The sequence below is a fragment of the Malus domestica genome, chromosome 04, assembly GCF_042453785.1.
Source record: "Malus domestica chromosome 04, GDT2T_hap1".
Lineage (NCBI taxonomy): Eukaryota > Viridiplantae > Streptophyta > Magnoliopsida > Rosales > Rosaceae > Malus > Malus domestica.
In genome coordinates this window covers 19,481,289-19,498,301 of record NC_091664.1, presented here as the reverse complement: position 1 = coordinate 19,498,301, position 17,013 = coordinate 19,481,289, and the positions used below count along the sequence as shown (strand labels likewise).

General features: G+C 40.7%; 2 protein-coding genes across 2 annotated transcripts; one reads left to right on the top strand and one right to left on the bottom strand.

The window, feature by feature from the left end:
- Positions 1-9,530: 9,530 nt before the first annotated feature.
- On the top strand, positions 9,531-12,597 carry LOC103408361 (pathogenesis-related protein PR-1-like). The gene is made up of 2 exons (XM_008347211.4): positions 9,531-10,779; positions 11,716-12,597. Exon 1 carries the CDS (start codon positions 9,895-9,897, stop codon positions 10,519-10,521), a length of 627 nt encoding a protein of 208 aa, XP_008345433.2. The 5' UTR covers positions 9,531-9,894; the 3' UTR covers positions 10,522-10,779; positions 11,716-12,597.
- A 176-nt stretch (positions 12,598-12,773) lies between these two features.
- On the bottom strand, positions 12,774-14,929 carry LOC103408362 (protein ALUMINUM SENSITIVE 3-like). Its single transcript, XM_008347212.4, has 3 exons — positions 14,382-14,929; positions 13,660-13,905; positions 12,774-13,211 (listed from the first exon to the last, which is right to left on the bottom strand). Exons 1-3 carry the CDS (start codon positions 14,730-14,732, stop codon positions 12,897-12,899), a joined length of 912 nt encoding a protein of 303 aa, XP_008345434.2. The 5' UTR covers positions 14,733-14,929; the 3' UTR covers positions 12,774-12,896.
- Between the last annotated feature and the right edge of the window lie 2,084 nt (positions 14,930-17,013).

The window sequence follows — 17,013 nt, the reverse complement described above, 5'->3', positions numbered from 1 at the left end:
TTTTTAGGATTCCTCGTACATCATCGTGGTATTGAAGTGGACAACAACAAGGCTCACACAATCATCAATACTCCATCCCCAATGACTAAGAAACAACTACAATCGTTGCTCGGGAAGATTAACTTTCTCTGTCAATTTATTGCTAATTCAGCTGGAAAAATTAAAGCCTTCTCCACACTTTTGAAACTTAAAGACTTCGACACCTTCAAATGGCGTGTAGAACACCAAGAGGCATTTATGCAGATCAATGTCTCCTTAACAACTCCACTTGTCCTCGTCCCACCACGACGTGGCAGACCTCTTAAGCTATGTATCTCGACGGCTGAAGAATCCATCGGATACCTTGCACAAGACAATGACGTTGGGCGAGAACAGGCATTTTTTACCTTAGCCGAAATCTTTACCCACCAGAGATTAATTATTCCGCTGTTGAAAAGATTTGTCTCGCCCTATTTTTCGATGCGTCAAAACTCAAACATTACATGATCTCGTTAGTCACTCAGGTTATCACCCAGACCGGTGTCATTCATTACATGCTCACTCGGCCGATCGTAAAGGGCCAAATCGGCAAGTGGACGATGACCCTCTCTGAGTTCAGCTTTCAATATGTACCCTAGAAAGCTATCAAATGTCAAGCGTAGGCCGATTTTTTGGCCCAACACCCTTCCCCATATATGAGTTTAGGGGCAATGACATTGACATCGGCATGGTAGAAACACGTGATAATTACTGGACGATGTACTTTGATGGTTCTAGTATTTTAGTCTCGGCTGGCATTGGGATTGGTATTCAATCCCCCATTCATAATCGTTTTTATTTTTCTCTCAAGCTCGATTTCGATTGTTCGAATAATTAGGCCGAATACGAAGCCCTTGTCATCGGCCTCAATGTACTACACGATTTACGAGCAACTCGTGTCCTTGTTCTTCGTGACTCTGAACTTGTCATTAATCAACTCAATGGGACTTTTCATTGCATGAGTTGTACTCTACCGCCTTACCATATGGTTGCCAGCTATTTGGCCAAGTCTTTTGACGGAGTTACTTTCAAACACATTTCACGAGTTCATAATACTGATGCCGACGAATTAGCTCAAGTAGCCTTCGGAGCACAACTCATGGGGGGCAAATTAGGTCGAGAAATACCTATGTCATTACAAGTACACTCGGCCTTGATTAATCAGCAAGTTCTCCAATGCGATTGCATGATCCATACACGGGTCATGTCTTTACCTTTGTTGTTGGAACAGAATGACATCATTGAGGTTTGTGCTATTGAGGCATTACCAGACGATTGAAGAAGGGCGATTATGCGATACATTGATAACCCCAACGAAAAACATGACTGACGGACAAGGGTTCATGCCACAAACTACGTATTATACCAAAATAAATTATACCGAAAAGGTGATGACGGTTTATTACTGTTATGCCTCAAACCGCAAGAGGCTGCCCAAGCGATCGCAGAAGTTCATGAAGGGATTTGCAGGGCTCATCAATCCGGCAGAAAGATACGATGGTTGTTTCGCCGACACGGTTATTTCTGGCCAAGTATACTAAATGATTGCATTGAGTTCGCACGAGGTTGTGTACAGTGCCAAATTCATGGTTTTATACAGAGGGTCCCGACCGAATCACTACATTCGGTCACTAAACCATGGCCGTTCAGAGGATGGACCATGGATGTAATCTGCAAAATCATGTCGTCTTCCGGGTTTGCAAAGCATGCATGGATACTTATTGCGATAGACTACTTCACCAAATGGGTCGAAGCAAAGTCATATGTCGAGTTAACGTTTAAAAAGGTTTGTAATTTCGTAGAAGAAAACATCGTGACTAGATTCGGTGTACCGGAAACAATCATAACAGATAACAGTACGATCTTCACATCCGACAGGTTTAAAGAGTATACGGCGAATTTGAAAATTCAACTTGAGCAGTCTACACCATATTACTCGCAGGCAAACGGGCAGGCCGGCGTAAGTAATAAAGTTTTGATTGGCATTCTTGAAAAAATGATGAGAGGAATCTAAAGCCAAATGAAGCGTTATGGGCCTATCAAACTTCTCTCCGGTCAGCCACTGGAACGACTCCATATGCATTGACTTATGGACACGACGCAATATTGTCGGTCGATTTAAGTATAAAATCGTTACGAGTAATTGAACAAAGTAGTTTGTTCAGTGCCGAGTACAGTCGGGCCATGAGACAAAAGTTAGAAGATTTAGAAGAAGCTCGGCTTAATACTTATAACTTATTAGTGGCACAAAAGAAGATCGCCGAACGAGCTTATAATCAACGGGTCAAACAAAAAATGTTTGGTGAAGGGGAATTGGTTTGGCAAACTGTACTACCCGAATGAATTAAAGACCCCATGTTCGGCAAGTGGTCGCCGAATTAGGAAGGGCCATTCGTTATTCATAAAGTTCTCGGTAAGAGGACATACCGTCTTAAGGATAAAACTAGTGTAATTCACAAGTTACCAATCAATGGGAAATTTTTAAAGAAATACTACCCAGTCACATGGGAAATGAGAGAATAAAAGTTCATTTCATTAAATTTTCAAATGATGTACAAATAAACTTGGTCGATCGGTTTACAAATAAGTAATTCTAAGGTGATGAAGGAATGAGAAATTCAAGAATGGCTTTCAACTCCAACCACCTCAACTCGCCCATGGTGACCTTAGCTTGCCGATTCCTCTTATCCATCTTCAGTTGTTCGACCTGCTTCACGCTAGTCGTGTATTCAGTTAAGCAAGATTTACCACTTAACTCAAAGTTATTTGCAAGCTCGGAAGCAACTGCCGACCGTCGAGTTTGGAGTTCGGTAATTTGACGATCAAGGTCGACCAACGTTTCTTTCTTCACCTTCAAAACTTCAACATCTGGACAAAGAGCTTCTCGAACGGCCATTGCAGCTTTCAAGTCATCTTTGGCTCGAAGAGCTTTATTGAAAATACCGAAGTATTCTCGAGTTCATTCCAGGGTAGAAGACACTTGAGTGATAGATTCAGTGTTCAATTGATCGTCAGCTGCAAGATCGTTCAGACACGCACCCAAGGAGTCGAGGCCCTGGCATTCGAAAACCTATAAAGCCGATAGAGACAAGAGCTCCTGCAGCGTAACAAAAACATTTGATTCAGCTGTCGGTACGAAGGACCCAGTTGTAGCTGCCGAGGGGCCAGCCATTCCCGAAGTATTCAAAAGAAGAGCATCGAACTCGACTTCCCATGAAGGCTGTATATGAAAAGAATTTAGGCAAAAGGAAAACATAAAAGAATATAGCAGAGATAATTTATTTTTAGACCTGCCAAGAAAAGACTTCGGCCATGTGTTCTAGTTTATTGCTCGAACCTAGAGAGCTTAATGGCTAAGCCCAGTGTTTTAGACCGCTTCTCAATTCACGTGGCCGATGAAGGTTATCTACATTCGACGGCCACTAAGGTGGCCAAGAAATATAGATAACGCCCTTCAGCGCATAAAATTTTCAGTGAAATTAATAATTAGGCACCTGAAATGTAATATTTTTTTAGTTCAGACTCGTTATATTAAAGTTAACAAGAGAAAGTGATCGAGTCTTACAAAAGCCGAAGTCGCTTCTTGAGGGGGAATATCGAGGTCTTGATCTTGCAGGCGAATTGGTGTTTTTGCCGTCGCTTCAGGCTCAACTTGAGGCCTTTTTCCACGATCAGTTGCAGGAGGATCAACTTGGTCAGTCGCCTCAACCACAGGGGGAGGCTCAACAGAATAAGGTTTAGTTAGTCGAGGGCGACTCGCCAGCGGAGTCTCGTCGTTCAAGTCATCCTGAAATACAAAGCTATTAGAATTTAATGAGAAAATGGATTTATCAACAACATAATCATACCTCTTCCAAGATGATCGCTGATTGTTTTGGATTTTTGGGGAGACTTTTCCCAACCGAAGGGGATACCTCCTCCAAGACGGGTGCAATGGTCGGCTTCGAAACTGTAGGCTTTTCGACCAGCGGTGCAATAACTCGTTCAACCACGGCTTCAAGGACATTAGGGACGGGTTGAATTCGGGGTGCTGGGCTAGTGAGAGTTGGCCGCTTCTTCGTCGAGGCTTGGACAACGAGAGTAGGAGAAGAGGCACTATAAGTGGTCGCTCCCGTGGTCTAGCTAAAGATAATATGAATTTCCCGTTCTCCCTTCTTCGCCAATTTCTTGACGAGTTTTGTGGGATGAAGAGCTTCGTCTGTCGTCTCAGTTTCCTAGCAAGGCCGTTTGCTCGGCAGGGTTTGCGCAACAGTTTTAGTTATCTTGGAGGAAGGGGCAATTTTTTATTCGCCACAGCCACGACGATCACATCCACTCGCTTCAATACTCGATCGCCTAAGAAAGCGAAGTCAAGTTAGTAAAATATAGTTAAGTGTTTGAAGAATAAAGGTAAAGATAGCCATATACCTTGGGTCGTCTCTTTGGATTGAGGTGCGAGAATTTTTTGGTGTCGGTCGCCAAAAATTTTGTTTACCACATCTTTGATTGAAGCGCCAAAACAGTCATCAGTGTACCCTTCCCACTAGTCGCCGAAGGTGTCAGTGCCGAAAGATTCAGAAACAGCCGGTCAGAGATGAAATTTTTTGCACCGTTCCTAGAACTCTTTCCCAGTATCTCTACACTCCCTCTTTGAAGAACTAGAAAGGCGTCATCAGCTTAGGAGGGAGCGGAAAGTAAGTAAAAGTACCAAGAAACCTTGGAGGTAGCCGAGCTGTCGGGCAGCAAAGTAGGGGTGGTAGACCTCCCAGCTCGCTCGGCAAGTGTCGTAGCCAAGGGAAAGGTCGCGTGTTATCACGAACGACCCCCAATTTTGACGAAGATCAGCATCCTCATTTTCACTCCATGTTCATGATGGAAACCTGAGGGAAAGAAGGTATTCTTGATGACGACATATCAAAAACTCATCTTCTGAAAGGACATCTAGGCCGAAAAAGTATTTAAAGACTTCTTCAGCCCGGTGATGAGGTGCCGGTTGAGAGGTCAACTAAAGGCTGAGCGCTGCAGTGGATTGAAAATTAGGGATCTTTGGCTGAAGCGTGGAAAAATATACCTGCAACCAAAGTTGGAATACCCAAAAATGTTTGCTTTGGTACGGGTCAATCTTGTTAATGGTCGTTTCGGCCAAACAACGCAAGAGGTTGGCGATAATAGCTGGACTGAGCACCAGGGAGTGACCACTAGCCAGGGCTTCAGCCACAAACATATTTTTGACCAAGCATTTGTTTGACTTGGTACAACAGATAAACTTGTTGTACCAGTAAAATAGGAAGGCTTCATGCTTCCCTCTACCGGCAAAATGGAGGATGAGGGTGTTGTAGTTGAAGAAGTTCTTGTGCAACTTCTGAACTTTGTTTTTTGAAGGCTCTTGACCTTCTTGGCTTAGCGTCTTGATGGCCCGTTTGTCGAATAATATTTTAAGGACGAGATTCGACTAGCACCTAAAAAGGGCGGCATCTACTGGGATGCTCGAGGGAGAGGTCCCAAGGATGGTTAAGATGTCAAGAATGGTGGGGGTGATGGGCTGAAGGGAAGAATCATGGTGTTGGTGGCCGAGCACCAGAAGCTCAGAGCTGCCATAAAGAGTTCTTTATCCATGGCAATCTCCATGGTCAAAAGCTTAATGGTGTCTTGGATGCCGAAAGCCTCCCATTTTTTGCCAAATAACTTTTCCATCCATTTGACCCAAGCCACCCAGGTCGCGTTAGTCAAAGGCCAGGCTCATTGGGGCTTTGTTAGGCACCACTTCAACCAATCAAACCCTTGCAACAAGGGTGTCAGGCAATGGTCTTTGAAAAGGTTGATGATGGATGATGGCACTGCAACCTTGAAAAGCGGTCCCAAGATTTGATGAGTGGCGCTTAAATCGCTCTCGAAGCGTAGAGTCTTGACGACTCTCCGGTCAATGAAGTCCTTGCACTTGTTGCATTCGTCAAAGAGCTTGGAGATAACAGAGGCCATTGATGAAGACTTGAGTATTTATGGGTTAAGAGTTTGGGGTTTTCTGGGTTTTTGAAAGCGAAATGGCAAGAAGGTTTCAAGGGTTTTAAAAAGCATAAAGTACGAAGGGAAATGATTCAAGTATTTATAGGCATTTTGGAAGGAAGGTTAAACGTTCGATTTTCAAAATTGGGGATAGAATCGAGCGGGAAAGTTGCTAATCATTGTAGTTATTTAGAGAATCCAGGAAAAAAGACCAAGGTTCACGGTTTGAAGATGCACAATTGCGTGTTGCGACAGGTTTAGTGTAAAAGAGACGTTTTGACAGTTGCGCATTTTCGAGGGTCATGATTAAGGGCTGCTAGGTTAACCAAAGAACTAACACGTGGCAGGACGGTTGGGAGAATCAAGATCATGGGATCATGTCTTATAAATACGCATGGTGGTATTTCTCTAGAAGGTTCAATGATTGTTTTAGGTTAGTTTCGCTTCTTCAAGGCCGAGGCTCGAACCAAGGAGTGTAGGTCGACGACCTTAGAAGCAAGGGGGCAATGTTTGGGCCCAAAATATTGGTTTGGGTCGAGTTTAGAATTGTTCTCGGCCCAAAAGCGTTGCTCAGGGGCCTGCCGTGTCCTATCAGGATAGGGTAATTGAATCTTGATACAATAAGGAGTCTCAACAGGATGAGGATGCTGAAATTTAGGAATGAATACGGCCGGATAAGGGGTTGAGTTCAAACTCCTAATAGGAGTAGGACTGACCAAGATAAGATTGGATCGGAGTAAAGAGTCTTAATCCAAGTATAGGTTTGATTCGATCATAAGCAGGTTGGCTACTATAAATAGAGGGAGGGGTGCATCATTCAAGTCCTCCCCAATTCAACACACAAACTGCCCTGCGCAAACTCTCGCTCTACGCAAAACCTCTCAACAACCTTGAGATTTTTATTTTCTTTTTCGCCAACACATCTTCAGTTTGGATAAACAGCACTGTGAAGGCAATCGACGAACATCTTTAGTTTGGATAAATAGCATTGTTACCGTAGAATCAGCCGACCGCGAAGCACTTTCAGTTTAGATAAACAACACTACGACGAAGCCAACTGATTATCTATCCAAGTCTTGGTCGAGAAGGATTTTCAAATCCTTATTGGCAGGGGTTATCTCACGAGCCTTCCTGGCAAAGTGAGGTGTTACGAATCACTAGATTTGACGCATTGAATGCCGAGTTATTTTATGATTAGATACTCACAAGTTGGATTTAGAGTTCGGCATTCTGACGGCCGAACCACATTTACGATTAAGACATACATTTTCCTTGAATACTTGTGTACATATAGTCTAGTGTCAATTCTGCATGCTTATACTTTTACGAATATAATCACCATGACCGAATTCGGCGCCGACGATTTGTGAACTTCGCAGAACTAGCGGCCTTGTCTTTAGGCTTTAAAACCGAAAGGACGAGACGTGTTCCTTCCTTGGCTGCAGGCGCGAGATCAAGAAGTCAGCAGTACATCCGGCGCTACATAAACATATTTACTCCTCGGCCAAGCTTGGCCGACGAGTTGGCACGCCCGTATATAACCGAAGGATGTAGTTAGCTCATTAGTTACTCAGCATACGCGCAACGTAGGCTTGGTAGTTTTTAGGGTCAACACCATCATATGGTAAAATACATATACATATATACAAAGTGTATGTAGTCCAATTAGAGCAAGTCCAACCCACACAAATTTGTCCTACAAATGGGCAATTCATTCTTGCCCGAAAACCAGGAAAAAAAATTTAAAAAAAATAAAAAAGAAGAAGAAGAAGAGAAAGAGCTCTAGTTAGTAAGGGTGGGTTCAAAAAATCGAAAACCGAACTGAACCGAACCGAATTGAATTAATTAAATTAATATTTTTATTTAATTATCTGTTTTGGGTATTATTTTCTAAACCCAATTTGTAAGCCCAATTGTGCTAAGCTCAATGTGTTGCCAAACTTTAAGCCCAAAACATTAAAAAAAAAAACCTTTAGAAACTCTAAACCTTAACCTATTATTTATCCCCCTTCTTTTCTTTCACCTTAGTTGATTCAAATGATTTTGCCAATATTCAAGAAATTATATTCTCATGCACCAGTTGCTTTGAACTTTCCCTTAAATGTATTCATTGTTCTGTGTGATCTTATTTTACTTCCAATGGAATATCCAGTGGAACACACAAGATTTTATAACAATTTGGATCCTCATAGCACAAGCGTGAACGCTATAAAACCTAGGACACCACCTACATTTCTCAGTTCACCACAATATTCGTTGTTTTACTGGTTGAAGCACATCCAACAGTCAAATGTTAAAATTGGTGATGTTAAGGAGAGTAGCTCCATCTTTATGCATTTGTCAAGTTTAACTTATGTTATGATTGTGTTGGAGATGTTAAAATTTTAGATTTCAATTTTTTCCATTTTTTGAAAAAAAAAACAAAAAAAAATGAACCGAATCTTAATTTCTTCTTTTAAACTTAATATTTTCTGATTGTTGAACACATAGTGGAGATTTATAATCAAATCCATTAGCACATGTGGTATTATCTTATTGGGTGATGGGTCCTACATATATTCCAATGGCGACTGTTGAGTTTTAGGGAGAAGAGAGAGTCCACAAGTCAAAGTGTAACAAATTTTGAGTTTCAAGGAGTTACATGGTGATTTTTAAGTTACACAGAATAAAGTGGGATTAAAATCAAGTTTTAAGGGCGGTAGCTAAAAATTGGAACCACAAACCTTGACCTAGAAGATCTCTCCAGTTTGCCAATTTTATCCCCAGTTATGCTTCATTGGTAGCCAACCTGTTTTGAAGCCTTTCATTTTCACATCAACCGCATGGTCCCCAGTTTGCCAATTTTATCCCCAGTTATGCTTCATATGGTCTAAAATGATGGTCTTCCTGATATTTGCCTTTATAGTATAACTTACTTTTCTCATATCTTGGGAACGAAATACTTTCAATGCTATCCAATATCTAAAATAACAGACTTCATACTTTAATTTTAATTTATAAAATGGTGGTATCTTGTTTTATTTGTAAGTGTGCACTTTTGTTCACCACCTTCAAGTGGTAATAATGCTTACTACTCTGTTTATAATAGTTAGATGTGTTTAAATTTTGAGATTTGTTTTTATACACTACACATATTTCAAAATTTAAACTCATTTAACTGATAAATAGGATGATGAACATCATCATTACTTGAGATTGGTGAGTAAAAATATCCCCTATTTGTAAATAGGTTTTAGAAAGATTCAAACTTTGTGGATGTTAAGTTCCATATCAAATTATAACTTATTCATATAGAGCTATGTAAATTCACATTCTCTTAATATCGTTGTATAAAAAAAGTTAAAAAACTAAACCAATTTACAAAATTCCAATTAATGTAAAATAAAAATGCTACTAATCTTATCATACTTTTCATACCATATTTGTACGATTTTTCTAATATAGTTGGGACCCACATATGTTGATGAGTCATAACCTTATTAGAGAAGTGACACAAATATAATATAAGTATAACATTACTTAATGTAAAATACCATTTTCTTTCAAGTGCTGATATTGAAGGACAAGGGAACAATCATTTGCATGGAAAACAACAATTTGACCATTTGACCTGAAGATTCCCATAAACTGCGGCTCTCCATCAGAAGCCTCCTTACAATAGCATAACTATTTTGGAGGCTGAGAGCTAGCAAGAATAGGCACAGGATGATGGTAATGTTGATGGAATCCTCTCATGGTCGCTCTCACTTGCCGCTGCTCTCGAAGGCTGAGAGCTAACAAATCAAAACCGAACTACACCGAAATAAACCCTACATCATCATGTCACCCCTATCGATGATATAAACTGCCTAGATTCTAACCACCACCTTCAGAACCTCCACATACAACCACCCAATGCCGCGAGGTCAAACATTCTCCACCGTAATACTCACCACCTCTCTCTTGATTCTCGCGGTCTCAGCCAACTTGAGAAATCACATTCTTCATGTCAATCATGTTGACACGACGAACGCTGATGCTAATCCCAATTATGAATCACACGACATAGCTAATGCCGTCGACCACATTGGCAAGATCGTCGGCGGCATTGCCAACGACGCCAACAGCCCCAACAGCCTTGTCAATAACCTCGCCAGCGCGTTGAAACCAAACAAGGACAACTTCACCGAGTATACTCGGGCGGCGCTGGTCCAAGAGTTCATCATGGCCCATAACGAGATCCGAAGGGCAGAGAACATGAAGCCGTTGGTGTGGAACGACACGATGGCCCAGTTGGCGGAGGACTGGGCCAAGAAGCAGGATCACGACTGCGGAATGCGGCACTCGTCGTATCAAGGTATGGGGGAGAACTTGTTCTGGGGTTACAAAGCGCATTGGCTGCCGAGGGAGGCAGTGTATGATTGGGCACATGAGAAGCAGTACTACAACAAAGAAAACCGCGAGTGCGAGCCAGACAAAGCATGTGACCACTACACGCAGATCATATGGAAAGACACTGAACAAGTAGGATGCGCCCGATAAAAATGCTCCAGTGGAAGTTTGCTCGTTGTTTGTGAATATTACCCACCCGGAAATTGGGTTGGTATGGACCCCTATAACCCAATCCCTTTATCCCAGTTAGCTCATTATAACCTGTCGACAAAGTTGCCACCATCACCACCATCTTCAGATTCACATACTTCTCCACCGTTGTCGCCATCATCATCATCCCCGCCACCATTGCCTCCTCCTTTTGGTGAGGTTTCGGCTTCAAGTAGCAACACTTTTCTGAAACGAAAGGTAATTTTAAGGTGTTTTTGAACTTTAATCCTTTAAGAAGATTAAAATTTAATAAAAATCTAGTGTTATATTGAATATTAATTTTAGTCCCTTAATGTGTACTTAATTCAAATTCAAATTCATATTATATTTTTGTTTTTATATTATTACATTAAATTTTAAATTTATTATTATACACACTTTAATTCATTAATTTTATTTAACTTTCTCTAATTAGTGTACCTAAAAGTCCATATCATAATATATTTTACTAAATTAGTGCAACGAAATGCCCATACCTAAATATATTGTAGTAAATTAGTGACACATAAGAAAATATGTAAAAACATAAACGTACCAAAAATTTCGTACCTAACTATATAATACTAAACTAGTGTACCAAAATATCGGTACCTAAATATATTATACTAAACTAGTGTACCAAAATGTCCCTACATAAACATATTATACTAATTCAGTGTACCGAAATGGTCGTACTTAAATATATTGTAACGAATTAGTGGCATATAACAAAATATGCAAAAACATAAGTGTACCAAAAAATCTCTACGAAAATATTTTCTTATATAAGATGCTTATCATAATGAAAATTAAAATTTATAAAATTTTCATAAAATTTAAATTCATAAAATTATAAATAAAAAAGAGACATTAATACATATGCAGGCATTAAATAGAGTTTAGAAACTAAAATCAATTTTTAATCTTGTATATGATATTTTTATAAACTTCATCTTATTTAGGAATTAAAATCCAATTTTCTATAATTTTAATTACTTGGTTTTAGACTTAAGCATGCTAACATCGTTGAAAGGAGAATGAGAATCTAACTTCAATAGTAAGGAAATGATTTTATTTAAATTGTCCGAAAATATAAGAATCTAAGACACCAGAATTATAATTCTTCTTATAACTTGTTGCTATTTTACTCTCTAGGGTAATAAAGGTGCGGGTCATCATGTTCCACGTGGACAAAATGGACAAAGTCAAGGTCATCACGTGCCACCTCAGGGTAATCACGGGCAGGGTCACGGGCCTCATCATGGTGGTCACCATCGTCAACTTCAATCACATTTCTCACAAGGTCATCACGGGACGCGTCGCGGTGATCGGCGGACGCGTCATCACGGCCAAGGTCAAGGGACTCGTCGTCGTGGTCACCGTCGTCAACCTCAACCTCAAACGCAATCCCCACAAGGTCATCACGTGCCACGTCAAGGTAATCAAGACCCAATTAATCACGGGCAAGGTCAAGTGCCTCGTCGTGGTGGTCACCACCATCAACCTCAACCGCAAACCCCACCACTAGTCGCAAAATCCGACCGGATATAACACTAGGGTTAGCCAAAACACACGACCGCCACCACCTCCACTCTGATCGTCTCAAGCTTCACGTTCTAGATGTTGTAGTGGCATACCTTTTCATACGAGCAGCTGAGACGTTAATTTTATGGAGCGATTTTGGCACTCCTCTTTGGTCACTTGGACCCAAAGCTGAACATTTTGCAATTGTATCTGAACTCGTAGGAGGAGTAGAGTGCAGTAGGCTAAAGGAAGAGTGTTGAAATCACCTCTCCTACTTTATTACATCAATGGTGTTATTCTTTTTTCAACCATGCTTATTATCAGAACAACACCAACTTATGTACAGGTAAAGGATGCAAAAATTTCCAATGTGTTTTTGGGAATTACAACATTTTCCATGTGTTTGTAGCCCAAATAATTAAATAGCATGATGGATGCATATATATTTTCCACTCAGGGCTCGTTTGTGTCACATGATTGGGTTGAAATGGAGAAATCTCAAATTTCAAGATATATTGGAAGTTGAAATGAATAGTTTTCATTTGGAGGGGATTGGAAGACGATTAGCTATGAAGGATATTCATCCTTTTTAATCCTCCAATTTTGTGGAGGATCAGAGTGAATAAATTTATTTTTCATGAGTAATTCATCTTCTATCTTTTAGGTAATCCTAATTTTATAATTACCTATTCACTTTTAATTTATTTTTTTTATTCATTTCAATCCAATCTTGTATGTGTACCAAACGAGTCCTAAGAGAAAAGCAAAGTGACCGATTGATACACATTGTACAATCTAACAATTCAAAATCCCTATTCTGAATGGAAAACCTTGGTCTCTAACTGATAAGCATTGGTAAAGAAAGCAGGCCAACACAGATATGTTGAAAAAATGCTGCTAACTGTAGATGCACCAATCAGAAAGTTCATCACAACAATCTGCAGATGAATGGCCTCCAAAGGAGAAGCTCCTCCCATTATGAGACCAGTCATTGCGCCAGGAAGTGAGATGAGGCCGACGGTTTTCGCATTGTCCAGAACTGGAGACAGAGAAATCACCAGAGCTCTCTTCACCTGCTGCATTGTTGCTTGGCGCGGTGTTGCACCGAGAGCCAACGCTGTCTCTACCTGCATAAGCAAATATTGGTAATCCGTATGAGGTTTTTGACATTGTTCTCAATCTTCAAAATCCCAACTGGAAAATGACACAAATTAGCTAAATTATGATCGTATTGAACTAAATGTGACATTCATGATCCATTTGCAATTGCCAAATCATGAATATTGAACAATATAACAATGCAAGACTATATCTTGAACACAAGTTGTGGACTCCAGTGTCCGTTTGTGAATTTTTTTGTAGGCAGCACTTATGTTTGTCAGAAAAATACTTAGAAGTACTTTCTGAAAATCACTTTTAGTTATTTCTGTCAAAAAAAAAAATGTCACAAGAGCTTTTGAATATATGAAATCGCTATTGGAAACAGGCAGTTAGTCTTCCTGTGGAAAACTATAGGTAAAAGAACAGAGGGATTTGGTACCAATATGGTTTTCTTCGGGTAAGAAATTAACCTACCAGGTTCATTTGACTTCGAATATCATCTCGAAGTCTTTTCATCGTAACCCCAGTTACCGTCATTGAATTTCCGACCATCATTCCCGCAACAGGGATAATATATCTTGGAGTGAAGGGGAACACGCTCAGCAGCACAAGTAGCAACATTGTGACTGAAGTTCCAGCCAATATAGAAGCCCCAGCAACATACTTCCCTCTAGGAACATGCTTAGCCCTTTGCCCTGCTGTATAACCAGCAACAGTCACCTGCAGGCCAACAATCACAAAGATCCTCAAATAATGTTGGAACTTTTACTATTGAAGCAGTAAGAATAAAAAGAGATATGAAACAAATAGAACCGGTTATAACCTTTTAATTACAAACTGAATTGGAGCGACACAAAACAAACAATAAAAGGACACTAAACCGTGTTATATACGGTTTATGGTCTGATTAGTGTTTGATATCTTTTTTAGGAATGCATGATCATTTCTTTTATTCTCTATCCACGATATCAAATTAAAAAATAAGCAATAAATTCTTGGTTAGTAGGTGACTAAGATAACGAAACTCCTTAAGTAAGCAGAGTAAAATCAGAGGTCTCTACTTCTAAAAAATCAAACCAACCCATCAACACGTTTCAAAAGCTTCATCCAAGAAAAGGTAATGACCAAACAGTTCAATTTTTCTCGGAAACCAAACACATGGCAAGAAAGTTAGCACAATAGAGAGAATCACAAACCATGAAAAGGTAAGCCAGAACGATCCAAACGGCATTGTCCCGAGTGAAGATGAACTGAAGAACAAACCCGATAATCGAGAGCTGAATGAAGGCCCTAGCAATGGAGTAAATCATTTCTCTACCCAATCCCAGTTTCTGCATGTACGACAAGGCCACCGCCATGAGCACCACCACCGTCGCCGCCAGCGGCTTCACCATGCCCTTGAGAAAGTCCACCATCCATGACAAGTCCATGTTGCCCACAAACTCAGGTAAGGGAAGAACAACTTGGGCAGCAAATAGGCCTTGTATGAAATTGGACGGTGCAATGTCTGTGTGGTTTTGTGCGGTGGTGGAGAGGAGCGATGCCATTTGCTAGGAACTGATAACGAAATTCTGACTGCGACGAAAGAAATTAGTAATATGTGGTGAGAAAGAGAGAGAGAGAGAGAGAGAGAGAGAGAGAGAACGACGTTCCCCTGAAGTTCGAAATATATGGATGAGAGAGGAGAAACGACCTTCCCCTGAAGTTCGAATGATATGGTGGAGTTGACAACTCCAAGATTTTTAAGTACTTTTGCCCGTACCTTTTGGTATGACGGTTATCTGTCACATGTTTACAAAAGTTTTTTCTGACACACAACTAATCACAGTTTAAAAATATAAAATATAAGAGTAGGGCAAATATGTATTAGACGGTGTATTAACATTGCGGTCAGTTTTTTTAAAACCGTTCTTTTGCAAGATAGATCATAGGTAGCGAAAACGGTCGCTCTTTGGTATTTCTTGATCTCCGATCCTCACCCCTAACTCATTTTGGCCTCCATTTGCAATGAACTTGCACTCCATATATTCTGTCTTTGATCGGCTTAGGCGAAGACTTTTAGATTCCAACACTTCTCTCCAAAAGTTAAGCTTCGCATTTACCCCTCCTGAGTTTCATCTATCAACACTATATCGTCTACGAAAAGCATACACCAAGGAATATCATCTTGAATATGTCCTGTTAACTCATCCATTACCAACGCAAAAAGGTAAGGACTTAAGGATTGTTGATGCACAAAATCAGTGAGGACTTTGGTACAACAGAGAGTATTAAGTTTGTGATCTTCGCTAGATTGCTCTGATCATTAGTGTGGATAAGTATGTAAATGGATAGAGACAGGAAAGCAAACACAAGATGTACGTGGTTCACCCAGATTGGCTACGTCCACGGAGTAGAGGAGTTCTCATTAATTGTGAAGGGTTTACGCAAGTACATAGGTTCAAGCTCTCCTTTAGTGAGTACAAGTGAATGATTTAGTACAAATGATATAGGTGCAGGCTCTCGTATCACTTGCCTTAACTGTCTCATAGGTAGATGTGGCGTCTTCTCTGGAAGTACGCTTCCTCCATCCAGGGGTGGTATCTTTAACTGGTGGAGATGCCAAGGTAATGTATCAATTTCACTTGAAGCTTACTTGTAGTTTCAGGCTTGGTCAAGCGCGATACAAACCATGTAGTAAGAGTCCCCCAAGTCGCCGAGCTAGGGGATCTGCTGAAAGAGGTGACAGACAAGGTAAACAATCAGAGCTCCAAGCAATCAGTCCGAGATCAGAAGTTTGATTTCGAGTTCCGACTGATTGTTCTCATTCTCCCTATCTTGCAGGCAGCATGAAAGATAAAGAGAAGAAAAGGAGAATAGATGATATGAGATGTTTTTGCTTTTGAAGAAGTAACTTTCCACAGGCTTATTCTTGAACTGGGCTGGAGGATTTTCTGGTTTCCTCCAGAGTATAAGGCCGACTGAAGAATTTGAGGGTCAAAACACGTCTATCAAATCTAGAGTACGTTCGACCCTGCTGATATGGGATACTTTTGCTGTTGACAAAGTAGTGGATGTATCGGCACGTGTTCTGTTACGCTTGTCTCCACATGCTTCCTTGTATCCTTCTCACTTTCCCTATCTGTTCCTCAGGCAGATGTGGTATCTTATCTGGAAGCATAAGATGTTGAAGATGGGTACTCGAGAGCAATGCCAGGTAAGTAATCAGGTAAGGGGTTCCAGGCAGTCAGTTCCTGACTAGAAGCTTGATTCCAAGTGCTGACTGATTGCTCTCTTTCTCCTTGTCTTGCAGGTAAGAACAAGGCCAAAGGAAAAGATAGGGAAAAAGCATGATATGGGATACTCTTACTTTTAACCCTGATGATATGAGATATTCTTGCTCTGGTGTAGCTTGTTTGTAGAGGTATTATCGGGGAGAAAGAAAGCTGAGTATTTCGAGAGGCTTCGTTGGGAGTGCCCTCTCAGATATGAGGAAGGGTTGAGCATTTTTGCAGGTCTGCCTGTCCGTTGAGGATGGAGGTCGACATATATAGGAGTTTCCCTAACAACAAGTAGTAATGCTATTCTTTTACCCTGCTTGGTCATAGCACGGTAGTGGGAGCTGCCAATTTCACGTGTGTCAGAGCACTTTGAAAAAGTGGTATGTGGTATCTGGAAAGCTGATGTTGCGTGTGAAGATTACAGACAAGCTTTATCCAAGGAGATCTGGCTCTCGAAGTTGAGAAAGCGGTGCCTCCTCGGTTTTCGTACAAGCAATCCTGTCGAAGATCTGACTCTCGAGATTCAGAAAACGGTGCCTCTTCGATTTTTGAGAGAGCAATCCTGCTG

Bases quoted from the DNA above. Each gene is read 5' to 3' on its own strand.
- LOC103408361 (XM_008347211.4), top strand. From the start codon at position 9,895: ATGCCGCGAGGTCAAACATTCTCCACCGTAATACTCACCACCTCTCTC.
- LOC103408362 (XM_008347212.4), bottom strand. From the start codon at position 14,732: ATGGCATCGCTCCTCTCCACCACCGCACAAAACCACACAGACATTGCA. The intron at 13,906-14,381 runs GTTTGTGATTCT...GTTGGCCTGCAG, and splicing joins TTCTGGCTTACCTTTTCATG to GTGACTGTTGCTGGTTATAC. The intron at 13,212-13,659 runs GTAGGTTAATTT...TTGCTTATGCAG, and splicing joins TTCGAAGTCAAATGAACCTG to GTAGAGACAGCGTTGGCTCT.